This window comes from Apteryx rowi, unplaced genomic scaffold (assembly GCF_003343035.1).
Source record: "Apteryx rowi isolate R43461 unplaced genomic scaffold, aptRow1 scaffold_375, whole genome shotgun sequence".
NCBI classification, from domain to species: domain Eukaryota; kingdom Metazoa; phylum Chordata; class Aves; order Apterygiformes; family Apterygidae; genus Apteryx; species Apteryx rowi.
The window spans coordinates 376,147-397,316 of record NW_020450252.1 but is presented as its reverse complement, the minus strand read 5'-3'; the positions used below and the strand labels follow the sequence as shown (position 1 = coordinate 397,316).

Sequence of the window (21,170 nt, the reverse complement as noted above, 5' to 3'; positions counted from 1 at the left end):
TAGGTGCCACCCGAATCTGGCCTCGTGAGCGGCTTTTCCTGGACGGCTTTGAACTTCCCGGGGCAGGGGGAGATGGCGGGGAGGAGTGTAGGGTTACAGCCCGGAGAGCCCTCCCTGTTTCGCACACGGCTCTGGACAGCCCCTCTCGCTGCTTTGAGACACTTCTGACCGTCCATGTTCATCGGTCTTATCCTTGTAGACTCTCTGCAGTTGCTCTCTCTGGGAAGAAGTAAGTGTTTTCTTTTTTCTGCTGCTCTTATAGTTGGGGGAATGAAGGCAGTGTCTCTGCAAGGGAGAGACGGTGCTGGGGGAAGTGTTTTGACTTGAACTGTTCGAGGTCTCTTTCCGCATTAGCTCAGCAGAGAAACATTTCCGAGGCTCTGCTTGGTTACGTATTAGCTCCTCGGTCATCTGCCTAGCGGGCTGGTCCTACCCAGGCTGACTGCTCTCCCTTGGCTGCGTACGCAGTCGGGACGTGCAGCAAAAYGCCGATGACACCAGCGACGAGCACAGCCGATCTCAGCGCTGCTCTCAAGAGAGGAGGTTTTCCCAGCATCCGTCTGAGACAGATGCTGCTGCTCAGAGCAAGTCCCAACAGCTCTGCTGAAAGCGATGTTGCTGTTGGGAACGCCGGATTTTGGCAAGAAGAGAGGCTGAGAAAGGGAGCGAGGTGCAGGCTGCTTTCATTCAGGGTGCGGAGGAGCTAGAGAAGCTGCCCGAACAGTTTGTACGCAGAGTCCAGGTCTCCTAACATCTCTCTGCTCCACGGTAAGGTGTTTCCCAACGTTTGTAAACTCCCAAATAAGCAAGGGAGCAGAAGGATGCTGGCACTGGGGTGAACTGGGGCACCTTTATTCTTTGTAGGGTGTGAAGAAGCCCATGAAAAGTTCAAAGAGGCGAGGGAGGCCCCAAGGTGGAGGTGGGGAAGGGTGGAAGAAAAGGGAAAGGCAAGAGATTTCCCTGCCAGAGGCTGTGGGTTACAAAGAGGAGGACCATGCAACGGCTGTTATCTGGTAGAGCAAACGTCCCGGCTTCCCCACGCTGCCTGGTTTCTGCCGGGAACATTGTGGAGCCGGCATCCCACCCGTGACCCTTCCACCTCCTCGCTGTGATGATTGCCAGCTTTGCCACACCAGAGCGGCGAGTCCCCGTGCCCCAGGGCCTCCTGCTAAACGCAGGACTGGAGTTGTAGGGTGACCCTTTTGCCAGCCAGCCCCCCTCAGGGAAACCAGTTTCCCTTGCAAAGAGAGAGCTGAGGTTAACTTCCCAGAGAGCCCAGGAAAAGCGCTGTTCTTCAGCTTTTTCATTATGAGGACATGCACTGTTTCAGTCCTCTAATCTGTTTGCCAATCTGGAATATGAAAGCTCATCACACTCTGAAAACCAGCTCTATCAGCATTTTGATGGAGCTCGTTTTTGCACAGCGGAGTGGAAATGTTGCATCTGAGCTCCTTGAACTTTAGGCTACGCTGCCTGGTACAGGTTGCTACCTTTGTGGCAGACTCCGCATCCCTCAAAGCTGCTGCCTTCATAACCTGCCAGGCAAAATCTTACTCCTAGTGAAGGTCGTAGCCAAATTTCCTTCATCTGTGATGGGGAAGCCTTTTGCCAACAGCTCCTTCACACTAGCTGAAGTAGGTTAACATTGCACCATGGAAGTCAAAATGCTTTTACTGATTTATACCAGCTGAGCATCTGTCCTAAGCATATTCAAGTAAGAACTGAAGAGAAGAAATAAATCTTTGGAGCTGGGCTCCCAGGTTGCCTGATGTTATGGTTCTACCGTGCCAACCAAAGTCCTACTGAAGCCCTGGTGGCACTGGCTTAGGTTTTATATGCGGCATCACGCCTGAAAGAGTTGGAAGAAAACGGAGGGGAAAACGCACCAGGCAACAGGACAATCTCTGCCATGCTGCTAAGCGACCAAGCTTCAACGATGGCTGGGTTAAACGCCACTGCCTCTGGTGCATGAAGACGTTGTTAATATTAACGAGGTTGTGCAACGGCGCCTGCCCCCGGGGGTATGCGGTAGATCGTTAGGGGACTTTCATTTGTGTTCTGGCAGAGAACAGGATGATTGCTGGGAGGGAGGGAGCTGCAGCCAGAGCAGGGCTGGTTCCTCAGCCAGGGCTTGCCCAAAGGTTTAGCTCTTATGCCTCCTGCTTTATTCCAAAGGGAATTCCAAAGAGTTCCTGCTCTGCTTTGCCTGCCCATGGCAGGAAGGATTTATGCCAGAAGGAGCACCAAAGTCAGCCGGCAGCTGGCAACTCTGCCCAAGGCGATTGGTGCTGTTGCTCATTCTCATTTCCACTTTCAGACCGTCTCTGACCGTGCGGAGCTTGGCCCAGCTGCAGTGCTGGGCACCGAATAATTTCTGTGCCACGTGTCCGCCTCAGACTTTGTCTTTTCTAGAAAAATCTCCATCCAGCCATTCCTAGGCCAAAATCCTCTGCCTTGCCCCAGTTTATAAAATTATATATTCCCCTAGCAATTCTTGGATCCTGGGCAAGCACTTGACTCCAGACAGCAGCAGAGAGGTGGGATGCGGGATCTCCCTTCCGTGGGCCACCCTGCGGGATAACCCTCCTTCTAGGAGCAGTTAATTCACGCGACAAAACCTCCCACCGCAAATTCAGCCCAGCCCTGATGCGCTGGATTTATGCTCTGCGTGAATCCCGTCCCTATCCATCAGGAACGTACGCATGTGTTTACATGTACGGTGCTCCTCCAGGTTTGCCTACGAGAGCGCGACTCGATATTATGCAATCTGTACAGCTTCGGAGGCCCGCGGCTATTTACCTCTGCCAAACGGGAACGGTCCCATTTCCTTCCCGGGCCGCTGCAGCAGCGGGGAGCTGATAACCCCAGGATAGAGGCTTTCCCTGGAGGTTTCCGTTTCACGGTGGCGGGTAAACAGAGCACAGCGTAGCAGCCCGCTGCCCGGACCGCGCTCACCCTGGGCCGCCGGCCAGGGCTCCAGGGTCCCGGCGCTGCGAGGGAAACCTCCTGCCCAAAGCGGGACGACCGCGTGCCGTTACCCTGCAGATTTACACAGTTTGCAGCCAGGGCTATATTTGGGCCTCTACGTACATACATGCATACACGCACACACACACACACACAGAGTTTACTTTATCTGATGCAATGACTTGGGTTGTTAGACATTACAGTGCTGCAAATGGTATATCACCTGCAATAATAACGATAACCTTTTCTGGATAGATTTACTGGCTATACAAGCCGGGTAAACAGGATTTCGAAACTCAGGGTTGCGAACCTGTCATTACTTTGGGTCAAAGCTCTGATCCTGAACATGTTTTTTTAAACTGAGGAAGGGTCTTGTTGATGGGGTGTTTTTAGGTATGCAACAGAAAAGACAAAAAATGAACCAAAGCCTAAAGCAAACCCATGGTTAAGGTCAATGTCCCCCTGATCCACAGCCGCTCCCGAAGGCTTGCAGCGCTTTCRTGCCGCGTCTCCCTGCAGTAAGGGGACAGCTACAGCTGATCTGCAGGGCAGGCCCTTTTTTTTTAGGCTAGCAGCAGCCCCGAATCTAGGCTTTCTCCTGTCCTGCTGTATTTAGGCAAGGAAAGAGGAGAGGAAAGGGCAAGAAAGAAGAGCAAGTTCGGCGGAGCGTTGAAAAGCGCTGGGAAGGGCGTGTGCAGCGGCGGGGGGGGAAGCGCGTTGCTGCGGGACACAGCGCGCACCTAGCAACGCCCGGCGCCGCCAGCAACGCCCGGCGCCGCCGGGCACGCGCCGCGCTGCTCCGCGCTGCTCCGCGTCCTCAAAGCCCTGCTCGGGCTGCGCAGCAGCGCCGTCCTCACCCGACAGCATGGTAAGCAACCTTCCAGCAAAGAGCATTTTTTWAAAAAAAAAAGCGAGGCATTTTCTAAAAAGCTGCTTAAAGGCAGCGGGTAGGTGCGGCGGCCGGAAGATTAGCATGTGGGGGGCAGCTGCGAACACAGAACTGAACTGACTCAAAAAAAGCACGACGCTTGCTCTCGTTTGAACTGTATTTYACAGTGTCCGCAGTTTGCACGTTCCCTGGCAGAATTCCTCCTTACGCAGCCTAAGAACAATACCGAGAACAATCAGAGATTTAAAACTATATAGTTTAAATACGGTTACATAATTATGGTTTAGGACACAGCTAGGAAAATGAGCAAATAATGAGGAAATAATCTAGATTTAGATCAGAGCAAGGTAACATGAAGGGTAGCAGAGTGTTGTGGTATTAAAAATGTATCTAGTGTTTAGCATGTGTTGTTCAAAAACAGGATAATTCTTTTCCCCTGGAATATGCACATTCAGGATTTTGAGTGAAGGGGTTTACAAATTCCTTCAGAACAGGTTATTTTAAACAGTTGAAATGTGACAGTTTTAGAAAAGTTGCCATTAGCAAAAGTAGAAGCAGTATCGTTAGCATTCATTGACTTCTAGTTATTCTTCTGGTTATAATACACCAATAAACTGGCCGAGTTTTTGGGGGGTTTTTTTGGTTTTTATTTTTTGTTTTTTTTTTCAGAATTTGGCAAAAGCAATAGATAGCAGTTCAACACAGGGAGATCTCTACTATACAATACAGCTGTTTCCATCCCAGCAAGAACGTATATGTGCATGTGCAAACTATTGACCCATTTATGCACCAACCGCATGCCAAAATTTTAAACATGTGGGGCTTCAAAAATCCCTTTTTGGCAGGGAGGGAGTTATATGGATGCTCTGTGTCTCTTTTTGTTGCATGGATATACATGCAGGCATGGCTCACAGGCCAGCAGATTTGATATTAGTCACTTTATTATGCTACTAACTGCATATTTAGAAACCTCAATAATTTCCATAGGTGCTGAATATGCAGGGGTCGGTACAAACTTTAGACATATCTGCAGGCAGATAAGGCTATAAGACTGGATATCAGCAGGGATGGCTCAAAGGTATTTTAATTTGCAGACAAAACAAGAACATACTTAACTTAAGGGGAGTATGGGTGTTTCTATTCATTTGAAGAAAAAGTTAGAAGAAGGAAAAAAGAAGAAGGAAAGGGAGAAGGATTTTTTGTTGTTTTTTTTCGCCTAGGATGTGCTCTGACAAGTTCTCTGATGCTAGAGATGTGTGCAGGCTGGTGGGGGCTCTGGCAGAGCTGGGGTCAGCTTGCCATAACGCATCCTTTTTGCCTTCCAGCCCTTTTTTGCAGACATTTACCACCTGCTGCATCCGCCTGGGACCCCGGCAATGCCGGGCTGTGGCACCCCGCAGCTCTCTGCCCCCGACAGGGCTGCGTTGGCCGGTCTGGTGGGAATCCCCCCCTTCCAGTTCCAGCCCCGGCGGGCCAGCGTGGACTGGCGGCGGTTCAGCGCCATTGACGTGGAGCGCGTGGCCCGGGAGCTGGACATGGCCACGCTCCAGGAGCACATTGCCAGCGTCACCTTCTGCAACCTGGACTCGGAGCGGTGCCCGTCCTGCCAGCAGCCCGTTGACCCCGTCCTGCTGAAGGTGCTCAAGATGGCCCAGCTGAGCATCGAGTACCTGCTGCACTGCCAGGAGAGCCTGAGCACCGCGCTGGCCCTGCAGGCTGGGCGCCTCCAGGCTGCCCTCGACGAGCTGGCCTGTGCGAAGCAGGAGGTGGCGAGGCAGGCGGAGGAGCTCAGGGGGGTGAAGGAGGAGAGCAGGAGGCGCAAGAAGCTGATCGCCACCCAACAGCTCCTCTTGCAAGCTGGGGCTAACAGCTACCACAAGGTGCGTGGCAGAAAGGCGATGGTGGGCCCCCTCAGGTCTTGTAAAGCCACTGTAAAACACATCCTGAGGCTCTTCGCTGCATCCGTAACCTGCTGGCATCTTGGGACTCTCAGAGGGTTGCCAGGATCAGAGAGGGGTTTCGTGGCTCAGCCTGAGTGTATGGTCCAGTAAGGGCCACAAAACTACAGCTAGTCCAGCATAAAGTCAGTCTGGTACCAAAGCCGTTACTGGGAAAGGTCAGTAATGCATGCTGGTGGCTGCCTACGCCAATGCACGGCAAGACCCCACCTCTCCTGCCCAGCAACGTTGCAGGTAACTCGGGGTTTGCTTCCCCCAAAACCTGCAACCAGCTGAGCACCAGCTCCTGCTCAAAGGAGGAGGCTTTTCGCAAGGCACCTTGAGCCCAGGAAAACACCGGCCAGCTCTGCTGCTTTCCCTGTCCCAGTTCATCACATCTGCTCTGGGTTTGCTCTGTGGCAGCTTCATGGAGATTGCAAAGTCCTTGTTAGCCCAGAGGGAAGTTTCCTTTTTTGGGAGGTGCTGAGTCAACTGCAGGTAGTCAGAGCAGTCCAGACCACTGGGAAGGAGGGTGCAGGGGGAAATCTTACAACATCCATGGGTCGTGGGAGATGTCTTGTGGCAGGGAGACTTCAAACACCTTATAGCCCTATGAAAGATTTCCAGAAGCTCCTGGATTTGGTGGTCCTTTGGCTTCACACAGGAGACTCCTAACAGCCTTCATCTAATATACCTCTAGTGCATTAGGCAAGTCTCTTAAGATCTCCCCTTTTGCTTTAAACTAGCAGAATAATCTCCTTTCCCTTAGGTCAGGGACAAGGGAAGCGCTTCTCTTTGCGGATGCAGGTCTCTCACTGGCTTGTTTTCCCTCCGCAGTGCCAGCTCTGCGATAAAGCCTTCGTGAACTACTCCTTCCTCCAAGCCCACATTCAGCGCAGACACACTGAAGCCAGTGAGGCTGGTGAGCACGGGCAGAATTTCTCCCTTCACTTCGTTAATGGGAGGGATGTGGATGCTGGAAAATAGAGAGTGACTGTGGGGGCTTAAAGACAGCTTCTCACGCCGTGCCTTTCCCGGTTCTGTATTTCCGTGAACGTTCAGTGAATGATTTCTGCTCGCCGCCCTTCCCTCCTCCCTCGAGCGTGGGCAGGCAGAAACAGGGACTGCACGCCCATTTGCAGCCCGTCCCTGCCGCTTGTTTTCCCTAAGGGATCATCTTCACCCAAAGGGCCAGCGGGATCGTGTGGGCCAAGCCTCAGCGGGGAGCTTGGGAGGGTTTTTTTTCCCAGCTCTGCAGCTGCCTCCCTTGCTTGAGCGGGAGGGGGGGGATTCGCCTTCCCTCTGCCCCCTCGCTAGCAAGGAGTCGATGCTCCTTTACAAAATGCTTTGACGCCTGCGGGTGTGAAGCGCCGTGTGAAAGCCACGTAAGCTTGTCACAGCTTCGCCCTTCCTGGGTGCTTGAACTTGGCAGACAGCGGCTCGGCTGCTGGCTGGCAGGTTGAAACCGCAGCCCGGGGCCGGTGCTGTGTCGCTGTGCGCCAAAGCGGGACGTTGCTCTCCCCCGCTCGCCCCTCAGAGCAAAATCACGGCGGTGGGACCCTGCAAATCACGCCCTTTTCACCGTGCCCCTGCTTCCCCGCGCTTTGCAGAGAGGCAGCGGAAGAAGCAGGAGGAGCAAATGGAGGATGAGATTCAGGAGCTGAAAGTGAAACTGAGGGAGACGCAGCAGCGGCTGGAAGCAGAGAGAGACATGGGGAAGCTGCGCCAGGAGCACGTACGGGCGCACGGGCGTCGCTGGCTGTTCGGAAAAGAAGAGGGGAGGAGGGGGCAGAAGAGACAGAACGCGGGGCAATTTTAAAGCACAAATGAAAAATGCAGGGAAAAAAATGTTTTATAGTGGGAATCATGCTTATTTCTGTGGAAAAATTGCCCAGAAAATTCCTGTGGGAAATGTTATGTGGAAAGAAGCACTGTTGCACACATGTGAGTGTGCCTGCCCCGGGAGACTGTACTGCCTTAACCTTTCCTTAGTGTGCTGGCAGGGCCTAAGTTCTGAGCAGTGACTGGTGTAATGAGGTTGTCAGTGCTCATATCACTGAAGCCAGAGCAGAAGCCCCAAACCCTGTCCCAGACTTGGTGCTTCTGCTTTGCAGCCAGGACACGTCCAGCTCTGATTTTCCATTCCCTTTAGGAAACAGAGAGAGCTCGCTGGAGAGAGGAGGAGRGCAGGAGAGATTTTGAAAGGTGGAAAGAGGAGAGGACAAAGCTCCGCCAAGAGCTGGACAGCTTGAGGCAGCTGTTCCTTGACGAATTCAAGGACATCGCCAGCAGGAGCAGTGCCATGGAAGGGGTGAGCGAGCACACCGGGGTGCGATCTTGCGGCAGAGGCAGAGGCTTAGTTCTCCTCCGGGCAGGTGACTCGGCCTCACACATGCCTTGTTGAAGGGTGCAGAGCATGGGGGACATGCGAGCTTGCTGCCCTGCCTGGTCTGCACAGGCTCTCACTTCAGCTTCTCAGTTTCGCAGCCTAAAAAAGCCTCCTTTCCATGCTCCTGGTGCATCCCCGGATTTGGGGAAGGAGGCAGCGGCTGTCCAAGGTGGGACCAGCAGGAGGAGCAGCACTCATGCTGCTTCCCCTCCACAGCACCAACAGCTCCTTCCTCTCCCCCCCTACAGAAACTGCAGGAGCTCCAGGCCAGAAGCGTGGCAGTGTCCAACCTGGGGACCCTGCAGGACGATGACTGCGAGGAGAAGCAGCAGTGSGCAGTGACCCGGGCAGAGCTACAGGACATGCGGGAGAGGATGGATGTACAGGTGAGGAGTGTGTTGTGGGTGTCTTCATTATGTCTGTCGTGCAGGTGCATTTTGATGGTGATGAACCCACGTTCATGCACCTCTGTGCACATCTGCTGGCACGTGCATCAGCAGAGGTCTCGGCTTGGGTTTAGCTAGCAGCTAGGGACCAGCAATGAGYTCCTGCTGAATCACAGCACCTGACTGTCTGAGTCCAGAAATGGGACCTGAAGGATGCAGAGGGCATGACCTGGTCCCAGGTGAACCTGCTTGCTGCAGGGAAATCCATCTCTACAGAAGGTTGCTGTGTGGAAAAGCATTTCAAGTATCAGAGGAAAAAGAGACATTTCCTTCCCTGCATATTAGTTATCTTATCTCTATAAGGGCTGAAGCAGCAGGGGCTTCAACACATTTGGTGCCTCTGAACACTGAGAGGGTTGGGAAAAGCCTGTGCCATCTCTGAGGCTCCTCAGCACTGCTGTTACGGTGCGAGAAGGTCCTCCAGGACCTGAAGGAAAGCTAGGTTTCCCAAAGCATGAACATATTTGGGTGCCCCCACTAGTGAGAAGCCCACAGCCTGTGGACTGAGGAGGGAAACAGCTTTGTGTTTAATTTGGCAGAGGGAAGAGTGGAAGCAGAAGCTGAAGGACCTGCGGAGGGAGCACCTGGCTCAGGAGGCCCAGGTAAGTGCCACGGTCTTCCTTGTGAGCTCCTGGGCACCTCACTCAGAAAAGGCTTGGACACTTCCCTCAGGCTTTTTCTCCATCTTAGCTTCAGACCCCAGAGATAGTAGGTCTCCTCAGAGAAAGAGGACCTGTGTCCAATTGCAGCTGATGGGAAGACACAAGCTTGCCGACACAAGGTTGGCTGTACATTTTCTGCAAGGTCAGAGCTGCCCTTGGGAGGAAATGTCCCTGGGGCAGCTGGCTGCCCCCCAGTAACAGCAGTTGTGGGTCAGGCTCTGCTCAGACTTACACTAAGTTGTGATCCAGAGGGAAAAGAGACCACTAGGAGTCTGCCAGCAGGCCTCAGGTTGCTTTAGCAATTCAATAATGAACAAAAATCTAAAGAGTTTCCCCAGTTGGTAAAGAGAAGAGATGATTCTGAACCCAATTTTAGCATGTTAAACTCTTCTCGTTTCCTTTTTGTCCCTCTCAGCTGAAGAGTGAGAATGAGAAGCTCCGTGCCACCCTGTCCCAGGACCAGCGGGCAGCTACAGACCACTTCCGTCAGGAGATGGACAAGCTCAGCGCCCAGCTTAGAGACCAGACTGAGGTCATTAAGTCGCAGGAGAAAACGGTACATGGCACCTTCGCTCCACCCCTGGCTGCAGCGTGCGGTGTCCTCTGCGTGTAGGACCCGGGTGTTACCTTCATGTAAGCTGCTCGCATCCATCTGGGAACATAACTCAGAGAAATGAAAGGTGACCGAAAGACGGAGAGATYGTGTTAGGAAATGGTGGGTAGTTGTGGATACTRCCGGGCTTGGAATGGGCACCGACATGGTGATACCAGSATGCTCGATCCATCCGTCCGGGCAGTCTCCTCTTAGCTGGGGAAGGCACCCAGTCCGCCTGACCCTAAAAGCAGGTTCAACGTGTGTGGTATGGTCAGAAAAAACAGGTTGGATGTATTTTCCTGATTTAGGCGGCAGTGATCAAGTGCCGGGCTGCCCAGCAGGGACCCCCAGACAGTGCCTGAATTGTACACCTTATTATCCCTCTTCCCATTTCTTGACCCTCCTTTTTGCCACCCTTGTGCCTCCCTTTCGTTGTCTCAGTCTCGTGCCAGATAAAGAATGCTTATGCGGCTTTCTTTACAGCTTGGAAGTGCTCAGGCTAAAATACGGCAAGTGAAATAAAAAAAAAATGCAGGCCTTGATTCATCAGAGTACTTAAGCAGAACTCGTTTCTTTAACTCTAAGCAGGCTTAAAATTCTTGCTTAGTTAAGCCTATGCCTAATTTCAAGCTCATTGTCTAATGCTTTGCTACGCTGGGGTCTTTTTCCCACTCATTAAGCACAAAGCATTACTTGAATATTGGCCAACACGAACTGTGCCCCCAAGGGGCTAGATCACCACTGCAACACTTCGTGCTGTGATTTGGAGCATCTTTTACTCTTTTCCCGACCTGTGACTAACACGAGGGTGTAACAGGATGGCATCCACGGTGCTAGTATTCGCATTATGGAAAAGGAAGAACCTAGGCTCACCCCTTAGAGGTACAGTCTGGTTGCAGGAAAAAGCATTTAGCGGGTGTATTTGCCCAGTTTAGGCCCCTGCTCTCACATACACCCCCATGCCATGGGTGTTGATGGGCTCGTCTTTGACTCAGCTTGACCAGGRGGACAGAGCTGAAGTTGGTCTTTCTCACCAGTAGTAGGCAGTCTGTCTAGGAACGAGCTATATTGTGCTCTTAGCAAAAAATACCTTTCATCCAGGCGCTTTGGCTTGCCATAGAATTATTTTTTGCTCGTTTTGTGGTGATTTTAATAGTAATATTCCCCTGAAAGAGGAAAAGTTACCCCAAATTATAGACAAAGAACTGATCTTTGAATGATGCCCAGCCTATTTCTTTACAGATCAAGCTGCTGTCTGCAAGCAAACCTGAAGGTAATGACTATGTATTTTAGGGTGAATCAGTCTGGGTCTGGATAAATTTTCCATAGTTGCCAATAGCCATTCAGAGCTCACTGTCTTCTTTCCGTCCCTCTACAATATCTTTGCTGGTTCAAGCAAGTAATTGAGGAAAACATGCCCTGTCCGCTGCAGGTAGCTGACTGTATGTCCGTTCACATGACACTGGAGCAGATATCTTCCAGACCCTTTAATATCAGCTGCAACAGCACAGACCGCAGAATTGGCTCGCTGGTGGAAAACTAACTCTCTTGGGTGCCTTTTGCATTGTAGACATACCCCAAAGGAGTTAGATTTCAATCAGGAGCTCACAACAAATGAATGACCTCTTCCTTCCCTTGCCTYCTCCTCCAAAATGATGCCAGTAGTTATTTGCATGAAAATAGGGAGTCAAGATACTCTGTGGTTTCTTCATTTATCTGGGTTTTCTCTGATCAAGAGCCAGGGTAAGAAAACAGGGACTGCTCAKCTCCCTGATGTCTGCAGCACAGCAGCAAACCCGGATGTTTGCTGCTGCTGTCCAGCTACTTTTCAGAAAAAAAAAAAAAAAGGCCTTGAAACAGAGACACTTACAGCAAATACCCAACAGGTATAGCGTTCACTCCCGACCGAAGGGGTGGCAGAGGGCTGCTTGCGAGCACCACTGGGTTTCCCTCAGGGATGCTCTCCAAGGGCTTGTAACCAGGTCCGAGCCAGTGCTGGATCCCCAAGATACAGATGTGTCTGCTCTTTGCTTACGTGAGGAACAAGCTAGAGACCTGAGCCTGCTCCCACACCGGGGCCTCGGCTCCTCTCTCAACCCCCACGGCTCCTTTCTGTCTGCGCAGTGACYCGGGAAGCACCCAAAGTGGCGTTTKCAGAAGAGTCGTCAGAAGAAGGTGGGTACTGGTGGGATCCCTGTCCTCAAAGGGGTGAAGGGACCCATCAGCCTCCTCCCTGGCGGGCTGGGGCGCATCGCTGCGCTGGTGCCAGCACTCACCTCCCAGGCCTCGTTTTACTCCAGATACAGAGAATGCCCTGCRTGGGAAGCAGAGGCTCCTGAAAGCTCTGCGGAGAAACCCCCACCTCCTGGAGCAGTTTCGCCCCATCCTGGAGGAGACGCTGGCGGAAAAGCTGGAGAGCATGGGCGTGAAGAGGGTAAGTCTGCCTTTGCAGTGTAACCCTTCAACGCCAGTCCCGAGCCGGTGCATGGAGATAAAGACTGCTCTGAACTTTTTCTTTTTTTTGAGCAACTAAAGCACCAATAGGCAGTAAAACAATCCCTGTCTGGAGCAGTTACACCCCAAGCAGGCAAATGGCAAGATGGAGCCAGAACCGCTCAGCAGCACGGGCAATAAAACGTGGTGCTCCTGTCTCTGTTCAGGGAGTGTGACTGTATCACCACCTTGCCCCCTGCTCAAGCTGTTATAACTCTCTCTCTAGCAAGTCGTCCTCACAAGCAGCCATTCATATACTAAATAAACCAGGCCTTGCTGTCTTCCAGGAAAATGCCTTGTAAAAGGAGGGTCTGTAAGGGCGCAGCAGTCTGTATCATGGGGATTTCAAGGGGACTTTTACTGTCCAAGCCCTTTTCATGCCAAGTCTATTAAATAGTGTGTCCTGCAAGTCTCCCTGAGCTCCTAGCGATGCAACACTACCACCTAGCACCTCGCAGAGCTGGTGCAAAAGCAGCGAGCGTGCATGGCCGCACCTCTGCTGGAGACCTACGTGTCTACCCCTTGCTCCTTTGAACAATGTTCCTGAGCAAGGCAGCAGTTGTGTTTTGTCCGCTGGGATTTGCAGGTCCTGAAGGCACAAAGAGAAAGGAGTGAATTAATGACTCCTCGTGTGATTGTTTCCTGGAGGTGCTTTTAAGGAGTGAAAGCCTCTGACAGGAGACCAGAGTGCAACTGAGCACTCCTAGGTTCATTTTACACAGGCTGTGGCCCTGGCTTTCCCCCCGCTTTCCCCGGCRTGTTATTAGGGAAGGTTGAGGTGGGCATTTGTGAGAGTCAGGAGCATCTGAGGTGTCTTAAAACGGGTCCAGAGGCATACAACCCCCCTTCGCTTCTCATCATTTCACATCTCTGTTACCCCAGGACATTCATGGTTGCAAAACCTGCTGGAGCTATAAATACCTCCCAAGTGAACATGCTTGCACTTATTCTGTAGGCTAGAAATTGCCTGAAATAGCTGGATTTACTGCTCAGTGGTCATTTACCAAAGCAGATGAGGGCTTTGTAAGCAGGGGACTAAAGCCTCTTAGTGGCCTGCTTGCATGGGGTAAGAGCATCCGTACTAAGGACAGGGCGGGCATCGGGCCTGTTGCAACCCTTCTCGACTCAAGTGGGGTTCAGTGGGCTTGGAGTTTGCAGGAAGCTCGCACAACAGGAAAAGTGCTGGTGAGGGCATGTTTCGCTGTATAGCGCTGCGGGAGAACAATGTCAAGCCCCTCAGCTACCCTCTGCTTTAGGTTGCCAAGGGGATCTCGACTCAGACCTATGAGAACCTCCAAACTCTGGTCAGGATTCAGCAGCAGCAGAAGGCTGASAGATTTCCGGAGTTCCTCCGCTTGAGGGACAAGTTAATCCGAGCAGTCAAGTGGAAAGTCAGGCAACGCGAGAAGCCCAACGGTACCTTCCCTCAACAGCTTTCTGTCATCCCAGGTGACCTCCTGTCCTCTCTAGAAGTGTAGAGTGGGGCTGCAGGTCCCCACCTACCCATGGCCATAGGATGCCATTCACTCACCGAGTGGGGCAGCGAGACGGAGAAAGGGCAGGAAAGGGCATTTAGGGTGATATAAGTCTTTGCAACTGCTCTTTCCATTACTGACCCTGCCTGGGCTGGCCTTTCATGCTCARAAAATATCAGCTATCCCAAAGAAGACCCCAAAAAGATCCCTGGCCTTCTGCCCAGAAGCTCACGCTTAATGAGAGTCATTTTGCCGCTGGGAAACAGGGCTACAAAAAGCCGCAGAGTCCAACTGGTCGCACATGAACGGGATGCTTCACAAGGATTACCAGCAGAGTAAAATACAGGTTGAGTGGTGGGAAAGGCCTGCCTAATCTGCCATTCCTCCCTTCCCACTGCGGCTGGTTGAATAGCCCGGGCAGGGAGTTTGTCTGTCTGCACGTCTCTGGGCAGAGTCACAGCCTGTCGGGCTGCGAGGGCACGGGATGGTGCATCTCTGCCTGCAGGGCCCCCAGGACATCCTGAGCCTGGGGATCCCCTTCAGTGGTGTTCTGCAAATCCCTTTTTCCCCCTTTTTCTACCCAGTGTTGCTTCCCCAGGCCGAGCGGGCAGCACGGCTCCCCCAGGAGCTGCATGCACAAGACCGCCTGGCAGTAGGTAGCGATTTTCTTTGCTCTTAATACTGCTTTCCAGTTCAAAGCCCAAAGAGGCCCTGGCCACTTCATCGGTCACTGCAATCGTCGCAGCCCACGGTGAAGGTAGCTGCATTACAGCCTGGAGCCTCAGCAGCCCCCCGGCCGGCTCCTCGGAGCAGAGTCCGCACCACCCACAGCCCTCCGGGGACACACCCGGGGACCACCCAGACCCTCAAGGCCAGCAACCCCACCAGTCCTCGCCAGGGACCCATCCCACAGCAGAGGTAAGTCCCGTTGCCTCCTTTCGGTCTACATGCAGGTGGTCAGAGCCCAGGAACCTTGGTCACAAGCCTGGCCCCAGCTCCGCTAGGTGCTGTACAAACACAAACATCCTCGGGAACTGCTGACTGATGGGTGATGTGACACCCCAGAAGGGTTTGTTTGGAAAAGGACTTTCCATGCCCCTTTGGGCTGACTCAAGCCACCCAGTAAAGTCAGACCTTAGGTTCTGTATCCTACCCTGTGGTGCTGGAGACAAACATGGGGCATTTAACGCTTGTGTTAGGCCCTTTCTTCCCTTCCCATCATGTCTTTGAGGGGATGAGGAAACTCTCTTGGGTTTTTGGAGCAAGAGTAGTAAGGATGCAAAAGAAAAGCTTGCAGAAACTGTGCAGACAACATACATGGCCGAGAACGGATGAGGAAAAAGAATTACTTGTTTGTTCCAGGAGGAAAGAGGAAGCCAGATCTAGGGTTTAAAGTCAACCCAAGCAAGATCCAAACACAAGGCAGGTATGTGAGCTTGGGCTTGAGTACCTGTTGGAGAGGCCGGAAGGAAAGGGCTTGCAATAGGCAGGTGTGACTGACTGGTCCGTGGCAGCGGGAAGCAGGGTGCATCTCCATGCAATGCCCTGCTCGAGGACAGATCATTACAGCCCCCAGACTGTTGCAGGACTTCCATGTAGCCGCTGCAGAAGCAGGTAGAGGGGGATACTAGAGGCAACAGGCCCAGTTTTCCCCCAGTGCTGTGGATCTGGCCATGAGGACTTGTCTCCTGCTGCGTGCAATGTCCAAGAGCTGGGTGTCCTGCCTGCCTTCAGTTGTCTGAGCCCTCCAGCCCCAGCTGTGTGGGATACGGCCCTGACTGACCCGTCTTTCTCTGTGCACCCCACTGCAGCCCACGTCCCCGCTCAAAAGCGTCGCTGGGATGGCAGCAAGCCAGCCTGTCCCCCACGAAGCTGAGACCTCCCACGAGCATGCAGCAAGAGCAGGTGCTCTCGAAAATGATGCCCAACGATGACACCAAATCTGACTGGTCTGCCCTGGATTCGCCAGAGGAAACGGCTGGCCCAGGTATTGCCGGCTGTTGTAGCGACCGCTGTAGGTCAAGCCGAATAACCGCCCATTAATTCGAATGGCACCTCCAGCCATGGCTGCAGTCAGCGTGGTGGCTGCGGGCAGGTGGTCACAGTGTGCTCCTCGCTCTGGGTCCTGCACACCTGGGCCCATGATGGGTGGCTGTGTTTTAACCTCAGGACAACACCGCAGGGACAGGCCTGGGTGGCTCCATTGGTGCCACCATGTCACTTTATTGCTGGGGCTGAAGAGGGAGAAGTCTTAATCCTCTGTCCCCTTGCTAGGACAGGTGAACGGGCACTGGTAGCTTTATCCTTTGGCAGCTCCTGGCCCTGCCTGGAGGCCTGCGGTAACATCCCTTCCCACCAGCGATGGWGGGGAGCAGTCGAGCTGTGCTGGGCAGGACTCGCTGTGTGATTGCCTGGCTCCAGGGCTCCCATTTTAACCTGCTCTGCTCCGTGCAGGGACAACCGTGTCTGCGATGGTGAAGGTCTTGGAGAGACGCCTGGACACGACAGCACGGAAACCGGCTGGGGGTGTGAAACTCTTCCCCGAGAGGAGCTCTGGGTCRCCCAAAGCTAGCCAGCCTGCCAAGAAACTCCAGGTACTGCCCCAAACAGCAAAGAGAGAGAGGGCGAAAGCCTGAGGAACGCTGTAGTAAAATGCATGTCTTCATGGCCATCCCATTTCCCAATGAGCCTTGAAGATTTGGATTTACACACAGTGATTTTTTTTAACACAGTTTCAGAAAAAAAGCATGTTTTGCCCCCTTCTTAGCACAGTGTCATAGGACACAGTCTATGCAGCAAGGAGTTCAGGCAGTTTACAGTGATGGAGACTTGGCCTTTGGCCCCTTTCTCCAGTTACAGACGTGTCCTTCCCCTAACATTTGTCCAGTCACCCTCTTTGGAAAAATCAGTATTCATGCAATTGGGAGAACAACAATAAATGCTAGAGAATCAAATTGAGAAAAGGTCTCTGGAACAAATCCAGAGATAATTGGAGTGATGCAATGGCAAAATTATTAAATTACTAAGCTGGGACTTAAATGTAACCTCAATTTATGGGGGAGAGTTGATGTAATTAAAGTACTGGCAGTGTTGGAATCAAATTGCTTTTTAGGGAGAGGAAAAAAAAAAAAAGGACTTTGCCCAAGAAAGGCCCAGCACAAAAACAAGTTTTTTTCATTGCAGTGAGAATGAAATTCTGGGCCTTCATCTAGGGAAGTTTAAAAAAAAAAAAAAAGTGTGACATTTATGGTACGATTTGCAATTCGGAGAAAAACAGAGAATGGGTCTGACCAGTGTAAAAATTATGTAAAAATCAGAGCAAAGAGTGCTAAGCTTGGTGCATCTGGATGTCACCCAGATGCATCCAGCGATAAATTAGGAAATAGCCCCAGAAAAGCAATCAAGCAACTCACCCTTTCCGGCGGCCTTCCTCGGGCCCCTGCGCCCAAAGCCTGCCAGCCCCACGTGGCCTCTGACCTGCAGAAAACAGCGAAAAACGCAGCAGAAATTCTGATCGCTTTTGAGCTGCTCGTACGGGGCTCCGGGTGCAAATGCCGCGCGTGGTCGGGCGCCGCCGCTCCCCTCACCGCGTCTCCCCCGCGCTCCCGTCCAGGTTGCGGGTGACAGCAGCGACCTGGACACCTCCTCCCTGGAGGACCTCGTGGCACCCCGCGAGCTGCCAGCAGGCCGTCGGCAGCCGCCGGCGAGGCTCGGCGGCGATCCGGCAGGCTCGCCCGGCACCAGCGCCTGGAGCTCGGGCAGCGCGGCGACCCGGTGCTGGTGATCCCCCCCGGGGCAGGGCTGCCCCGTCTCCCTGGGCCCGGGCAGCCACGCCGCGAGGTGACAGACGGAGAAACGACAGTCCTCCCTGGGAACAAGCAGCCGCCAGCAGCCGCTTGATGGTGCCACGAGACCGGGAACAGGCAGCCGCCGCTCAGCTGCCTCCACGGGCTGCTGCCCGGGCTGCGGCAGCTCCTCTTTCCCGGCGCTGGGGCTTCCTCAAGCCGCACATAAGGTTTGCATCCTCCCTGGCCAGGTGCTGTTGTTCAAACCGAGGGGAACAAATGCTTTGTGGCCAGAAGGGCAGCGATTTCTACCTTCCCTTCGTGCATGTGTCTGCATGAGTTATAACACAGCCCAGAGCCCGTCCTAGGGTGCCACAAGCTTGGAGAGCGCAAGCAGCTCTCACTGCCCCTATTCTCCATGCTTTTCACAACCTGACCCTTGAGTGTGCCTATTTTATTTTTTAAGCAGTCCATCAAACAGAGTCCAATCCAAATACTGATTATTTGCCTATTTGATTATAGACATCGCATCAGTCAGGCTCTGCTTATAACACTTATCCATATAAATGAAGTGCATTTTCCTAAACCTCTCTGTATTTTTTATGTTTGTAGCTGTGCATGAGACAATCTTGATCCTTACAGAGGACAAAATTTTGTAGGTTTGAAAAATACAACAGGAAAAATTGCACTGACACTTCACAACTACTCTTCTGTTTTCCAACCCACTCTACTGCTGGTTAAAATTTCTACCATTTCATGTTTGTGGGGAATTTAATTCTATGGAGCAGAAAGGCCAGCCAGAGCTGAGCAGAACAGCGAAGTGAATTCATTTCATTTCATCAAATAGCAAAAGGGCTTTCCAGATAGGTGACTGCAAACATGCATAAACATATATATATTGTATATGCACACATCCCTGTATATGTATGCATTCACATTTGTGCTCTGTATATATAATTTGGCTCTGTAYGCTGCATACCTTGAAACTTTGAAAGGGAATCTTTCCACTTTAGTCCTTTGATTTTAAATAAGAACTATGACTGTTTTGTATTATTCATTAAGTTTACAGTGCTATAGCCACACATGTTACTTTATGGTTTATTTAATGGATATTGTTCTTTTTGGTTAGTGTTGATCATAATGAATACTGATTTCAATAAATTAACTGAAACAGGATTGTGTCGCCAATGTCTTTTTTTAAATGTAGTTCACCCCCTTCAGGGTGCTGGAATTGGTATCTGGGAGAAAGAAATGAGCCTTGTACTGATATATGTAGTACAGGCGCTGGGTAGGAGCGAGCACTCRCCTCTTCCATGTGTAGGGGTGACAGGGAAACCAGCTGCTGCAGTCAGCTTCATGCACTCAACGGAGAGTCCAGACATGAGCGAAAAGTACCAGAAAGGTGATGAGAAACTTCTCCTGAGTCTGGGAAACTCCAAAAATGCCTGTCAGCCTTGTGCTAAGAGAAAGGTGAAATAAATGCCCTGCAGGGTTCAGGGCCTGGGTGAACTCTGTTGTTGCCCCGATTGCTGATTTTTGCCTCCRGACTCATCGCTGGTGTCATGGGAGGCAGCACGAGGGTAACCACAAGCCTCAGCTGCATCTTGCAGCCCGCACCCCTCGGCTGCATGCGTCCTCCACCAGCTGCTGTTAATCCATGAGCCCTCGGGGGGAGCTCAGGCTATGCTAATTGAGCATGTCTACAGGTTGCAGTGTCCTTCAGAGCAGACCAAATGATGATACAGGACCTTGGGAAGTGATACCCAGCTCCGCAAACAACGCATGGTGCCTCTTTAAAAGCGTGCCCACCTCACGCCAGTGTGCTAGGCAGAAATAGCCGGTCTGATAGCCAGAGGGTTTCGCTGTTTTTCTCCCCAAAAGCTATAACTGGTCGGAGTCTTTGTGCTAAAGATGAACACCAGTGTCTGGTGGGTTTTAGGAGATTTAGAGGAGGGTTACTGCATATCAGAGATTGCCACAGGCTATTTTCTATTGCTAAGCTTCGACTGAATTTAATTTTATATGAGAAGAAAGTGATTAACTCTGATGAACATATAAATAGATGTACAGACAAGTCATTTTTGTTTCGGACTGGACATCTTGAGCCAGCGAACTGGGGAACTTGCTCCCCATCTGCTACAAGCTGCAGCTAGCTACACCTCAGAAAATGCACTGTGGGCACAGGAGAGCCATAAAGATTCAGTAAGGCCCCTTGGGCTATCACAGGTGACRGGCCCTGTCTCCAGACATCATGTCAGAGAGGAAAAGAGGTGGGGGAGAAGAGCCTCCATGTCTACCAGCTCCATCAGCAGGGAAGCAGGGCTTTTGCTTTGCAAAGGCAAAGGGCTTTTGCCTTGCCTCTGTCGGAAAGCAAGATTTTAGTCAAATTTTTTTTTTCTGTTGTTTTATGGACTCCTTCTCCRGAAAAGAAACCCCTTTTGTACCCCTTTCTTAGGGTACTGTCTGTTTTTTATCTTTTCTCGATGATGCAAAACTGGGCTACATCACAGGGTGCCTGTCACTAGCCTAGTGCCCTTTAGCATCGCTGAGCGCTCTTGACATGCTACACAATGACGAAGCAGCGGAGAACAGAAGGGAAGCTCCCCTAGCAGATGGATTATTGCATCYGAGGGAATTAAAAACAAAGCCAAACAAAACAAAGCCAATCGAAAGTGCGCAGCAGAAGAGAAAGTCGGAAGTGTAAGAGCGGGGGCTCTCACTTGGAGTGGAGTTTAAATAGACAGACAGGTGTCCTGATAATTCCTTTGCACAAAGATTTATTTGTAACAGCATTAAGAAAACAAATTCAGCTTCTCCCAGGGGAGAACAACAGTCGAACAAAAGCTGAGTCCAAAATGAATTTGCCTCTCTCTGTAAAGACGAGATGCTGCAACAACATAAGACAACATGACTTTGTTAACAGCAAAAGGAATGGGGATGCAAGAAGACAGGGCTGTCACGAGCAGGGATGGCCTGGGTGAATCACAGATGCCACTAAGCAGCGATGCACGTGTCCTGCCCTTACACTGCTGGGTCTGTCATTATCCTGCAGGGCCTGAAACTGCCTCCCCACTCTCTCATGCCTTTGCACCTGCTCCTCAACTATTTCTGCTAGCTGTAGGTCAAACCCTGCCCACTGCCATGGAGTTACTGTGCACCATCAGCCCTGTTGCTTGCTAGATGGTCGTAGTGAGGGTGGTGAGAGCAAGGTTGGATCCACGGATAAGAGTAGATTTGGGGGCTCAGCACCAGGGTACACCCGGCCACATGAGGGTGGAGGTTCTAAGCCATGCTCAAAACCCAGATGCCTACTTGGATTGTCAAAGAGGACCTGAAGCCCTCCAAGGCATTGGTGCTTGGACACACTCCTCCATGTTCCTTAATGCCCAGAGACTTTTCCTGAAGGACTAAAAACTGTAGTTTCATTAAATGATGGAAGTTACAACTCTAGCATCACTGCGTGATCTGGTGGACCAGGGCCTGGATATGAGCTGTCAGTACCTATGCCTTTACCTCGGCATGCCGCATGCCT

General features: G+C 51.9%; 1 protein-coding gene across 1 annotated transcript; it reads left to right on the top strand.

The window, feature by feature from the left end:
- Nucleotides 1-5,232: 5,232 nt before the first annotated feature.
- On the top strand, nt 5,233-15,729 carry DZIP1L (DAZ interacting zinc finger protein 1 like). Its single transcript, XM_026073708.1, has 11 exons — nt 5,233-5,736; nt 6,631-6,715; nt 7,404-7,528; nt 7,946-8,104; nt 8,431-8,568; nt 9,706-9,846; nt 11,128-11,158; nt 12,010-12,060; nt 12,186-12,319; nt 13,635-13,820; nt 15,670-15,729. Exons 1-11 carry the CDS (start codon nt 5,233-5,235, stop codon nt 15,727-15,729), a joined length of 1,614 nt encoding a protein of 537 aa, XP_025929493.1.
- The last annotated feature ends 5,441 nt before the right edge of the window (nt 15,730-21,170 follow it).